Raw genomic sequence first — 13962 nt, forward strand, 5'->3', positions numbered from 1 at the left:
CCTAGTTCGAATTAAGCGCTCCGCTAGTTCAAATTAAGTTCGAACTAGCGGTTTGCTAGTGTAGCGCCTATCAAAGTTAATTCGAACTGACGTCTGTTAGTTCGAATTAACTTTGTAGTGTAGACATACCCTTAGTGCGTGTCTACACTGCACCGTTATTTCGGAATAATTGGTGTTATTACAAAATAACAATGCGAGTGTCTTCACAACAATTACATTACTTCAAAATAATAACAAAATAATGGGCGACTTATTCCAACTTCTGTAAACCTCATTCTACGAGGAATAACTCCTCTTCCGAAATAGATATTTCAAAATAGCTGCAGTATGAATGCTTCTCTACTGCTATTTCTAAATAGCTCCTTACCACGGCCATTCTAAGAAATTTCTCTCCAGTGCTTCCTGGGGCTCTAAATTGAGATAGCACATCCACATTAGGAGAACCTGCCTTGGACTAATTTTGAGGCTTCCCTGTAGTATGGACGCTTTATTTTAAAATAAGCTATTTTTGATATATCTTCCGGAATAACTTTTTCTGAAATAAGCATGCACTGTAGACGTACCCTTAGACTCTAAAAGACAAAAAAAAAAAGACAGAGAATGGGTAAAAGGATTAAAAGATTTAAATAAAACAGTTAAGCTGATGACAAGCACATACATTAGAAAGCCAAACAGATTTAAGGTTGGAAATTTCCAGTTAAGGCAGAGTGAAGGCTAAGTTACAGTGGTGACACCATAAGAGGGGAACACATGAAAAACAGTCTGTGTCTTTAAAATTTATTTGAGTCTAATATGAAACTACAAACTTTAAAATGCCTTTAGCATAATCATAAGGCTTTTGCAGATAAGTTGGTACTTTAATATGGTTTATCTTTATTTTCAGTGGTACCCATTTTCAATATATTGATATGGTTACTTTCTCATACACAGATCATTAAAATCATCTGAATGAAAATGGTCTCTAAAATATAAGTCAAGTCATGAAATTAGTTTAAAAGCTGAAAACATATTTCTATTTCAGAGCACCTTTTGTACTCATCTGATTGCCTATAAAGGTTTTTCAGTTGAAATATATGACATAAAATAAACAATTTATAGTCAGGTTCAATATATCTAGGCTTGGAAGTATTAGTTAAATGTCAGTAAACTTCAATTTCACTATATACACACAAGATGACAAAAATGTTTCCATGAGTATAATAATATTTTACAGATAAGCAAAGTCAGAAAAATGCCACAACTGAACTTATTCAAGTTTTATTTAGAGATTTTTATGATTTGACATATAATGTTGACAATTTGTGATATAATTTTATAAGGCTTTAACATTTTGAGTCTTAACATGCAGTGTCATTAAATAATTATTACCTGATTCCCCAACCCCATTGTTTAGCAGTCCCCATAATTTCCCATTATTGAAAATTTAAATTAAACATAGATACTATTTAGTGAAATTATAAAAAAATTGAATTCTGCCAAGCCTATGTATTACTAATAAACAACAACAATAAAGAAGCTAAGTGTTTTATCTTTTCAAAATGTGGAAAACTAGCTTTTAACTACTTATATCTGTCTTTAGGATATAGACATGCATTACGAACCTACAGATACTGCCTCCATGGCTCGTACATCCAATCTCAATGAGGAACTTGGCCAGGTAGACCATATTGCTTACTGGAACTTAACAGCATATGAATTTGTGAACAATTGTTTTTACTTGCACTATTAAAAATGTGAGAGTGGCCTTATTCTTTCATAAATGTTATCAGTCCTGATTTTAATATATTCTGGATAGTAATTATTTAAGTCTATATTAAATTATTAGACATACAGTTTTCATATGAATTTATATCTTCTTATTAAGACCAAGGAATTTTAGCTCCAATTTTAAATATGCACATATGTTTGTATCGTGCACACACACAAAGCTACATTACTAGAACATTAAGTTTAACTCATGCATTCAAACGTTAAGAAATTCCAGTGTGACTTCAGTTTAGTCTCCAGTTACAGAATGCATTATGATCAGTCTTTACTTTCATGATCACATAGCTATTTTTTCCAAAGGAACTGGTTTCATTCAGTGGACAGAATAGACATTATTTACTTAATCAACAGCTATTCAATGTTTTTTATCCTTGTTGTTCAATGGGTGTCCCATTCATCACTGTGGTATGTTGGTGCTTCACATGCATTGATGACTTTTCACTACATCCTTGTGGCATAAGGGAGTGTTGTTCTCCCCATTTTATAGATGGGAAACTGAGGCATGGAGAAATTAAGATCTAAACTATATTTAATTTTGGATTCCCAATTTGAGACAATTAGAATCTGATTTTTCAGATTTTTTAAGTATATAGCACTTTATGTGTTAAAGCACTGCTTCCAAAACATCAACTGCAGATATGAATGAGACACCTAGAAAATGAGTTAATTGCTACATGTGGAAAGTTTGGTTTAAGTGGCTTGACTAGCATCACATAGGGACTTTTGTGGCAGGGGCAGGGATAGAATCCAGTTCTCCACAGCAGTATTCAAATGCTTTAATCGTAAGATTTTTTTTCCTTTCTGCCTCATTCATTATACATCTTCCAATTTGTGCAACAAATGAAGCAGGAGTCCTAACACAACCTTGTCTTTCAACTATAAAACCCTGATTCATCCTCACAACAAGCTATCCTGTGTATTGAATGAGACAGAGTCCTGTGGGGGAAAAAGTATGCAATCATTAAATTAAACACTGTATCACAATGCATACATTTGAGTACTTGACATTGCTAACTTGATAATGTTCATTTAACATAATTTTTGTGTGTGTAATTTCTGAGCTTTTCAAAAACTAAACTGAAAAAAATCAGAAATTGCATTTTGCTGAGGCACCTTGTTAATACATCCTCATGGGAATCTTTGGATCCACCACACAGCGCTCTACTACTGAATTAACAGAATTACAGACGGGTGGGTGTAATATGTTGACACTTCAGGTATATGGCCCACTTTGCCATTCAGTTTCACAGACATTTGCTGATAGCAGAGTGATGAAGAGACTGAGAAAATTGTGGGTTTCATTCTTGGCTCTGGAGGAAAGTACCTCTAGAGGTCACAGACTTTTCTTCCATTCCCCTGTCCCGTTCCCCAGTCACTGCTTTTGTTACTTCCCTCCAAACATATTCCTGTTCCAATTCTGTCTCTTCTCCACCCCTGGTACTTTGTCCCAATCCCATTTTTCTCACCCTGCGCGTCTACAGCTCCATTCTTCAGGCTTTTTATCCCAACCCCATGCTTCTTGCCCAGAGCCCAAGACTCCCTGTCCCATTTCCATCCTCTCAGGTCTGTGGTTCTCAACTGGTGGTCCACGGTGACTTTTTTGGTGGTCCACAGGAACATTGTCCAAAGTCACACGGCATGAGCAAGTGCTGCCGTTAGGCTGTTTTATGCCGTTGTGGCAGGGTGTTGCCCTGCCCAGTCCCTTTAAGGGGCCAAGGAACTGGAGGGAGGAGAGCCCAGCTGAGGGCTATAAGAACAGCTCCTGGGAGGAGAGAGAGTTACCTGTCTGCTGCTCTGGAGGAGAGAGCAATTAAGATCTGACAGCCAGGGAAGAAGAAGGCTCCCTGGAGGAGGGCAGCACTGGGGAGGCTCAGGCAGGAGGAACCCAGGCTACACAGCCTGAAGTCCGGTGCTGCCTAGGAGGCAGTCATGAAGGGCCGGGGCGAGCAATGAAGGCAGCCCTAAAGGGCCGGGCCACATAGGAGGTGACCATAGCTAGAAAGGAGGCAGCTGCAGTAGTCGGGGGGGAGGCTGAGCCAGGGAAGCCCCAGCCCATAAGTCCAGGAGGCAACCGGGTAGGCAGAGGCGCGCCTGTGGCCAGGGAGTAGGGGCCTGGAGATCCTGCGGCCTGCCCGGAGGGGCTGTTAAGGGGCTGGCAGGGGGCCTGAGGCTAGGACAGTTCGAAGGGAGTTAGGAATCCCCAAGGAGAAGAACTTGGGATCCCCGAGTGTCGGGAGGACCCTGGAGGAGAAGTGGACCATAACAACATGGACTATACTCCCCCGGAAGGTGGGTGCAGAGCAACTGAGGAGTGGTCACTGCCAGAGGTCAGTGCTGTGAAGCCCCCACCACACCCAAATGTGGCATGTCCGAGCAGCCAGCCACTTCCCCCAACTGTCCACCCTGGAAGGAAGAACTGGGCAGAAAAAAAAAAGTGAGGGAACCCGCTACACCATGTTCACAAGCACGCGGCGCATCATCCATAGCGTCACCTAGGACGCAACTGCATTGTATTGCCAGTAACTTCCATCTGAGGCTCTGAGCGTCAGTGTAGCTGCCGCCATCGTGCTGAATGGTTGCCATGTTGTTCATCCTGTGCTACATGTACTGTTTTACAGGTGTGGTGTAGTTTGTTTATAATGGCAACGACAGGAAGAAATGTCAAGCACAAGTATTCAGAGGATTACATCAAATTCGGCTTCACTTGTCAAGAAACAGGCAGCATGGATTTGCCACAATATGTTATTTGTTTCAAAGTCTTGGGGAATGACTCAATGAAGCCGGCTAAGCTGAAACTCCATCTCAAAAAGTGTCACCCCAACTTGTTGCAAAAGGATGAAGATTATTTTGAGCGGCGGTTATCAGGTCTGAAACAGCAGCACCTCGACTCAACAAGACAAGCAATGCAGTGTGCACTTCCTACGTTGTTGCAAACAAAGTTGCACAGGCCAAGAAGCCTCATACCATTGTAGAGCAACTTGTGCTCCCCTGTGCAAAAGAGATGGTGCAGCTTGTTCTTCGTGAGGAAGCAGCAAGGAAGCTGAATGGTATATCTGTCTCAAATGACACAGTATCGAGACGGATAAATGAGATATCACAGAACATCAGTGAACAAGTTGTAGATGAAATAAAGAAGTCTCCACTGTTTGCCATACAATTGGATGAATCGACTGACGTCACATTGTGCTCTCAGCTATTGGTGTTCGCACAATACATGGTTGAGGGAAACTTCAAAGACGAGTTTCTTTTTAAGACTCTTGCTACCACCACAAAGGCTCAGGATGTGATGGAAATTGTTAACAATTTCTTTGACGTACATGATCTGGATTGGGTAAATCTTGTGGGTGTCACCACTGATGATGCACCTGCCATGCTGGGCTCAAGATCGGGCTTCCAAACGCTGGTGAAACCAGAGTTCATTGCTTCATTCATAGGGAAGCTTTGGCATCAAAAATATTGCCTGATCAACTGAATGCCATTTTCAAAGGGTTGGTGAAAGTGGTGAATCACATCAAGTCATCGGCTCTGAACACCAGACTGTTAAAAAGATTTTGCCTGGAGATGAGTTCCGACTTTGAAGTGTTGCTGTTCTACATTTCTATACAGTGGTTGTCAGCAGTGAATGTTCTCAACAGAGTTTTTCAGTTGAGAGAGGAGTTGGATTTATTTCTCCAAGCTCAAGGGAAAGAGGAATTCCGAAACGTGCTGACGAAGTCAAATTTAGAACTTGTGTATCTTGTCGATATTTTTGGAATCTTGAACAAACTGAATCTTCAGCTGCAAGGGAAAGGTGCAAATTGGTTCTCTCACCAAAGCATCATCAAGGCTTTTCTTGACAAATTGGAACTCTGGATCGTAAGAGTCAAAGGCAATAATTTGGTTCAATTTCCATATGTGGATGCCATGCTCGGGGGAAAGAAAGCCATTCAGACGCAAATTCTTGATCATTTATGGAAGCTACAAACTGAATTCTAATGATACTTTCCAGAGGTGGACAAGACAAGGGATGGATTATCTTTTATCAGGAATCCATTTAAAACAGATGTTAATAATGTTCCAGAGGATCTGCAGGAGGAATTCTTGGATCTGAAAAATGATTTTGCGGCGCAAGTCTACCATAGAGAAATTTTGGGTCAGCGTGACCGTGAGTTACCCAAATCTGTCAGCACATGCAGTCAGATTTCTTTTGCCATTTGCATCAACTTATATGTGTGAGACTGGATTTTTGTGTTTGTTGCACGTTAAGTCCAAACAGAGGAATCAGCTTGCAGTGGAAAGCGATATTTGTTGTGCATTATCAAGTACCACTCCAAACATTGAAAAGCTTGTCAGTGAGAAGAGAATCCAAAAATCTGTTAGTAAGAAATAAATTTCAAACCAAAATGTTTGTTGTCTGCTCTTTTTTTATCATGTCTCAAAAAGGAGGTGGTCCACGAAAATTTTTTGATTGGCCTGGTGGTCCGTGGACTGAAACGAGTTGAGAACACTGTATTAGGTCCTCATCTGGCTTGTCTTTCCTCCTTCCAACTTGACTGTCTCACTGCCTACCACACCTTAGTTCCAATAGCTCTTTGTCCACTTTTTTTCTATGGATTCCTTGTCCAGTCTAAGTATCCCCTCAGCTTCTAGTCCAGTTTCTTTGCCCAGGCATAGTTCCCCATCCCAATCATGGCTCCATGTTAAATCTGTCATACCAGCCCCCTTTCCTTGTTCCACACACTAGCTTCTTGTTCTAGTCTATTCCCCCAGCTCTAAGTCTGATTCTCTGTCCAGCTAATTCCAATCTCACATGTATGCAACCCCAACTCCAAGTTTCTCTTCTCCACCTCCTCAGCCTCCAGTCCAAGGTTCTGCTCCTTCCCACTTCCAAAGCTCCTTATCCCAACCCCTTCCCAGCTGTGCCTTACCCCTATCCTGCAACATGTGTGTCTTTGGTCCCTTCTACATTTGAATCAGGCACTGAGAACACAGGAGTTTAGCTTGGGTTTATTCACATATTTTAATTGATGATTTGGGTTTAGAAAGAAGTTTCCTCATAAGGATATTAGTACAATAAGTATAGTTAGAAGGACTGACCTTTGCCAGAAACATGACCCTATACTACTTGTGCCATTAATTTCAGGCAGTAGTGGAATTTCTTATTAAGTTTGCAGATGATACCAAACTGGGTGGGGTTGCAACTTCTTTGGAGGATAGGGACATAATTCAAAATGACCTTAGCAAGTTAGAGAAATGGTCAGAGGTAAACAGGATGAGGTTTAATAAAGAGAAATGCAAAGTGCTCCACTTAGGAAGGAACAATCAGTTCCATACATACAAGATGGGAAGCGACTGTCTAGGAAGGAGCATGGCGGAAAGGGATCTAGGGGTCATAGTGGACCACAAGTTGAATATGAGTCAACAGTGTGATGCTGTTGCAAAAAAAGCAAATATGATTCTAGGTTGTATCAACAGGTGTGTTGTAAGCAAAACTCGTGAAGTCATTCTGCCGCTCTATTCTGCACTAGTTAGGCCTCAGCTGGAGTACTGTGTCCAGTTCTGGGCGCCACATTTCAAGAAAGATGTGGAGAAATTGGAAAGGGTACAGAGAAGAGCGACAAGAATGATTAAAGGTCTAGAGAACATGACCTATGAAGCCAGGCTTCATGAACTGGGCTTGTTTAGTTTGGAAAAAAGAAGATTAAGGGGGGACATGATAGCGGTTTTCAAATATCTAAAAGGGTGTCACAAGGAGGAAGGCGAAAATTTGTTCCTCTTGGTTTCTGAGGACAGGACAAGGAGTAATGGGCTTAAAGTGCAGCAGGGGAGGTTTAGATTGGACATTAGGAAAAAATTCCTAACTGTCAGGGTGGTCAAATATTGGAATAAATTGCCAAGGGAGGTGGTGGAATCTCCCTCTCTGGAGATATTTAAGAACAGGTTAGATAGACATCTGTCAGGGATGGTGTAGACGGAGCTTGATCCTGCCTTGAGGGCGGGGGGCTGGACTCGATGACCTCTCGAGGTCCCTTCCAGTCCTATTATTATTCTATGATTCTGCAATCTGTGGAGCATATTTCCATTTATTGAATCAAGCCCAATCTGTACATCCATTTTAATATATTTTGCAGTTGGAAATTATAGATATTAAGCATGTATTCATAAGATTTATGTTATAAGTCAAATATTTTTATACTTAGTAAAATGAGTAAAGTAGTTAATTGTAGAAATGGCTAAAGTATGTTAACATCTATGAATTGTTAAATATAGAAATATGTACAGAATATACTATTGTAATGAGTTTTAAAATTTATTTAGGTCAAATACATATTTTCTGACAAAACTGGTACCCTGACTTGCAATGTCATGCAGTTTAAGAAGTGCACTATAGCAGGAGTTGCTTATGGGTAAGTGTTTAGATTTTAATATCAAATTAAAGTTGCTAATTTTTCTTTAATTTCCTCCTGGCATTGGACATAGTTAAGAAGATCTTTTTCTCGTGGTTATGAAAAGAGTTGTTGGTTATGAGGCTAATATTCTTTATCTAGTCTCTACATAAAAGAGTTTGCAGTTCAAAATCAATAATACTTTTACTCTTAAATCACTTAAATATTTTAGAAATCTCACCCTGGCATGCATCAGTATGGTTTTAGGACCCTAACTTTTAAGCATTGAAAATTTTGTCCTTTGCCTATATCATACAAGTTCACAGCTTTATTAATGTAATGAAAGTTAAATAACTTTTCATTGTTAACACTAAAGCCATTTTGTTTTTTAGTAGTAAAGATTTTATATCACTAAGAAGTTTTTAGTAAAAATATAATCTTAACTTCAGATTCTGAGAAATTTAGATATTTGCTTTCTTTAATCACATGAGATAGTCCCATTGAAGTTAATGGACTATTTATGTGAGTACAAAGTATGTGCCTAGTTAAGAGTTTGTGGCATTATAATTTTAATTTTTAATTTTCCATTTTCATTTTATTTATGTATTTATTTGTTTTGGCTTGTAACAGTTTTGATTATTCAAATATGATACCCAATAGTAGTGAAAAAATGAACAGTTTTTGCAACTTAATTTATTTTAAATTTTAATCTAAAGTTACAGTAGCACACATGTTCATAATAGCTATTCATAACTCAACATGATTTAAATCAATCTTTTTAAAAAAAATGAAATTACATTGATATAAATTGATCCCTGTGGCCTCCTCATATCCATGCCATCTCCCTTGCATGAGACATAAGCATCTTTAATAGAGCTTCTCCTTTGAAAGGATTCACTGTCCATAATATATCAGAAAGCCAGATAATTTAGGGGCATCTCAGAGAGCAACATCCCTGAGAATTTTCTTTCTTGATTGCTTTCTCCTTTCAGAGCAGATTTGATGAGGGGGCTGGGCAGAGAAATAAAACTGCTCTATTTCATCTGTAGCTTCTTGAAAATACATCACTAATGATGTGGTAAATAATTTCACCTATGCTATGAGAGGTTGAATTCCTTCATACTATACGGTCATTTGTGAAGTTCAGCACTTTCAGGACACTTTGCAGAACAAATACGTATTTAATTACACATATTTTCAAAATGAGTGCTTTTATGATATAATGTACATGCAGAATTAACTAGTGTAAACCAGTTTGCAAGGTTAGGAGCACATCTTCAGCTAGTATAAATTATATAGTTCCACTGACTTCAGTGAAGCAATCACTACACCAGCTGAAGATCTGCCCCATGGTTTCTGTTTTGACTTAGTTATACAGTATTTTGTATTTATGTAAGTGTCTTGGCATCTCTTGAACTAATGCATTGAAAATATCTTGTGCTGTAGGAAATCTCTAATTTTCTCTGATATTAGATTTTCAGGTTTTTTTTAACCATAGTAATGGGCTAATCTGAAGTCTAATGAAATCAATGGGAATCTTCCATTGACTTAAATGGGCTTTGGATCAGGCAGTTTGTTGGATACCCATTCATAAAGATAAATCAAGCATGAATTAACTTAGCCTGGTTGCATATTATAGAGCCCCAACAAACACTCTATATTTTACTGCAGCATTTTCTTTTTCCTGATATTTTGGCACTATCAGTTCTTTTGAGGTACTCTAAAATGTTTTCTCTTTTAGAAATTCATTTCCTTTACTAACTTTTCTTTCATATGTGACCTGATTTTGTAGCCTCTTTGTGATTATATTTTCCCTCTATTTCTATCCTTTCTTTGCTTTTTGTGCAGCCATTGTCCTGAGCCTGAGGATTATAGTTGTTCTTCAGATGATTGGTAAGCATTAAAGATTGCTTAGTATCTCTTTTGTTCAAAATTCATAATTTAGTATTGTTTAAGCTGTGACATTTTAAAAATGCACAGCTTAGAAATATTGTGAACAGGTATTCAAACTTGCACACACAGATTGAATTTTATATGCATTTTTACTGAGTCAATATTTGTTATTGCTAAATTGTTATTATTTGGGGCCAGAATTACTCACGTTTTATATGCAGATGAGAAGGGTTAAGAAAATTTGACCATTCCATTTGAATCTAAACTTGTCTTGCCAATAATATAACTTTAAATTGTCTATTGTAGAGAACAAGGTAACTGATAGGGTCATTGCTGTTGAGGATTTTTAATGTAAACTTTTCAAAGTATGATAGATACATGTAAAAACAAGAGTCAGATATATTTCTGTACTCAGTTATTCAAGCATTAGAAAAATAGTCTAATAGTTGAGAGGAAATATTAATATAACAAACCATCTCTCTATATTGTAATGGTTTATTTTTTAATGGATAGCTGTTAATATCAGCACTACATATGTCCTCATCTCAAACAATATACATTAAGAAGCTCAAAACTATGTTCAAGTAAAATATTGAGAGGTGAAATTCTGACCCCTGTTTGAAGTTGATAGTAGTTTTGCCATTGACTTGAATAGCTACAGCACTTCACCTAAAACACTACAACATTTTGTTACAAATGCACAGCATTTCCTGTTTTCAGTAGGAATAAATATTGTTGCTAGATTATCAACTACTTGTTTGCTAATTTAAAAATAATGAATTACTTGAACTGGATCTTGAAATAGAATATTATCTGGTGAACCATAGCCCACTCCTGAAAACACATAGGGTATGTCTACACTAGCCCCCTAGTTCGAACTAAGGAGGCTAACATAGGCATTCGAAGTTGCATATATTTAAATATCCCAGACTTCATTTGCATCTTCCCAGGCGCCGCCATTTTTAAAAGTCCCTTAGTCCGAACTCCGTGCCCGCGGCTACACGCGGCACGGAGTAGGTAGTTCAAATTAGAGATCCTAATTCGAACTACCTTTACTCCTCATGGAACGAGATGTACCAGTAGTTTGAATTAGAGATCCTAATTCAAACTACCTACTCCATGCCGCATGTAGCCGCGGGCACGGAATTCGGACTAAGGGACTTTTAAAAATGACGGCGCTCGGGAAGATGCAAATGAAGCCCGGGATATTTAATCCCGGGCTTCATTTGCAACTTTGAATGCCTACATTAGCCTACCTAGTTCGAGCTAGGGAGCTAGTGTAGACATACCCAAATGTACTTGACTTAGCACATATAACTAGTCTCATTGAAGTTAAATGGAACAACTAATATACTCAAAGTTAAGCAAATATTAAATGTTCATAGGATCTGGAATTTTAAAGATATTTGTAGTTTGATTCAGTGACTGCATGCTTTATAGACTTTTCAGAAATGTAAAACTTTTTCAGTCTTAAATCCAATCATGACACATTTTCTCTGGTATAATCAATAGAAAACTCACAGATCTTAAAATAGAATATCTTACTGCTTTCTACATGTTTAGTTTTGTACCTGAGATGTATTGTGTCTTATTGGAGAGAGATTATCTCTACAAATAAACTGATTAATTTATATTTTCTTTTAACGCTGATAAAATATTTTCCGGGTTCTGATCTTTCCAGTTATTGATGACAGAACATTAAGGAGCATTTATTTTTTTTCTCATTCAAACTATAGACAAAGATTCTAACATTATTATATTATTATGTTAATGTTTGAAACTTCAATCACCTTGGTCACCTTGATTGATCAGATTTCAACCCATTAGTAAATTGCGCCAATCACAACACATCTTCCATTCTCGTATCCTGCCCTTCCTTCTCCATGTGTGGCAATGTCTTTTCACAATAAAATTTTCCCATCTTTTTGGAGATTAGCTGGGTTATCATTTCAGTTCCTGTGGGTACCTCTGGGTGACAGCTGCAGTCCATTGATTGTCAGTGAATCTTGCTATTAGCCCAGCTCATTGCATTTTACTACACATGCTCTCAACAATTACATCTTGCACTCCACTCTGCTCTCTGATCACTTCAGTGAGAACTTGCTTGTGGATTGAAATTCCCAAAATTCTTCTTTCCATTGCTCTCTTTGTGACAGACAGTTGCTGCTCCACTATCTTTGTTATTGCTCATGTTTCACTGTCATACAACTGTACTGGCAATATTGTTGCATTGAAGAGGTTGGCTCATTTTGCCTTGTTGATTTTTCCTTGATAGAATTGAATACACACCAATCTGCTTTTTTTGCTATGTGAGAGTTCACCTTCCTAATCATGGCCCATGTTAATTACTTGGCCCAAATAAACATAATACACAACTTCTTCTATTTTCTCTCACTTGATTGTTATTTGGGATTTTGGAAAGGTATCAGATCTCATCAATTTCATTCTGGAACAGTTTATTTTCAGTCCAAAACTTGGCTGCTTTTTGTATTGCATTCTTGCAGCTTTTTCTGTAGTTTGATAGTATTTTCATCAATCAACATATCATCTTGCAACTCTAAGATGACTTAACTGATTTCCAGTAATGCTGTTTCCACCCTTTCAATTCATCCACCTAATTACCATGTCGAAGCAGGTTGTGAAGAGTTTACTTGTTTCAAACATTTCTTACTTGGGATGCCAAGGGGAGTATCAAATAAAGTTATATTGTATTGCAGTCAGAATTTGATTCCTTTAATAGTGTGATAAGGTTTGTGTTGATGCCCTGCTCTGCAAGTGCTTTCAATCCTGCATTGATCTCTGTGCTGTCGAGTGCTTTTTTGCAGTCGATGAAGGTAATACAGAGTCTGTGAAAGTAAGTTTGTTGTTATTTTGGGGACATGTTAGTTTGTAAACGTGACATTAGGCATATGGGACAATAGTTCTTTACATCATAACCTTTCTTGTGCAGCAGAATGTCATTGTAATCCTTCCAGTTAGATGGTATCTTCTGCATTTCCAAATAATGGCTAAACCTCTGAACAAAGTTTTCCCAGAGATCTTGGCGTCCAGCTATTACCATTTTGATTATTAGTCCATCTTTACCTGCGGCACCTTCATTTGGTGAACTATCTGTCAAATTTCACGGACCAGGCCTGGGAGTACATGCTTGTTGGTCTGTGAGCTGTTGATACAGGGCATTTATTTGAAATGTGAGCAGTTCATGTAGAAATCTTTGCAGACCACTTTTATCTCTGTTCTGTCAATTACTGTTTTTCCATCGCTATTCTTCAATGCCACTATTGTTGACCTGCACAGTGTAAAATCCCATTTTGCATTTTGAATGTTCAGCAATCTTCAACCATCTTTAAGAGCCTTTCATTTCAGTAGTTCTCAAAGTCCTCCTTTAGTCTTCTTCATATCAGCTTGCAGAGGACTTCTTCATATTGACTTGCAGAGCTCTTCATATTCCTCTGCTTCTCTAATAAGTTGCATATTTCTTCAGCGATTTTTTTCTTTCACTCCTTTCAGTCTTCCTTTCTTGACTAATTTCATGCATTGCCTCAACTTATTAATGAAGCTTTTATAATTCTGAGTTTATAAGACTCCAGTCTTCCTTGGAAATGTTCACTTTCAATATTGCCACACTGAATGTTTTTGGCTGCTGTCTCTGATTTGCCATTTGCGATGCTTTCTTCACTACCTTTTTTTGTTGGTGAGCTGTGCTCTGAGCAAGCAAGCAATAATCACCACCAGTGTTAAATTATGGTACTCCTGAGATGTCTTATGCAATGTGTTGCTTATTGATCAGAATATAGTCAGTCTCATTCTTGTTCTTCACATTGGGCATGATCCATGTCCACTTCCTTCTTTCCTTCTTATTAAACCAAGTGTTACCAATGAATATTTATTTTGGCTCCACCAGAGTTGCCAGTTGCACTTCTCGTAGGCTATGTCT

The 13962-nt window shown here is 38.1% G+C and overlaps 1 protein-coding gene across 6 annotated transcripts in view; it reads left to right on the forward strand.

Annotated features, from left to right (window-relative positions):
• The window catches only part of ATP8A1 (ATPase phospholipid transporting 8A1), a 225167-nt gene that overhangs the window by 74200 nt on the left and 137005 nt on the right, over positions 1–13962 (forward strand). For 3 of the 6 annotated variants that reach the window (XM_006111916.4, XM_006111917.4, XM_006111919.4), the window contains 3 exons: positions 1580–1657; positions 8065–8153; positions 9981–10025. In XM_006111916.4, coding sequence (XP_006111978.1) covers positions 1580–1657; positions 8065–8153; positions 9981–10025 — 212 coding nt within the window. The remainder of the gene's footprint in view (positions 1–1579; positions 1658–8064; positions 8154–9980; positions 10026–13962) is intronic. The other 3 variants (XM_075930509.1, XM_006111918.4, XM_075930510.1) reach the window with 1 other exon arrangement.

This window comes from Pelodiscus sinensis, chromosome 5 (genome assembly GCF_049634645.1).
Source record: "Pelodiscus sinensis isolate JC-2024 chromosome 5, ASM4963464v1, whole genome shotgun sequence".
NCBI lineage: Eukaryota > Metazoa > Chordata > Testudines > Trionychidae > Pelodiscus > Pelodiscus sinensis.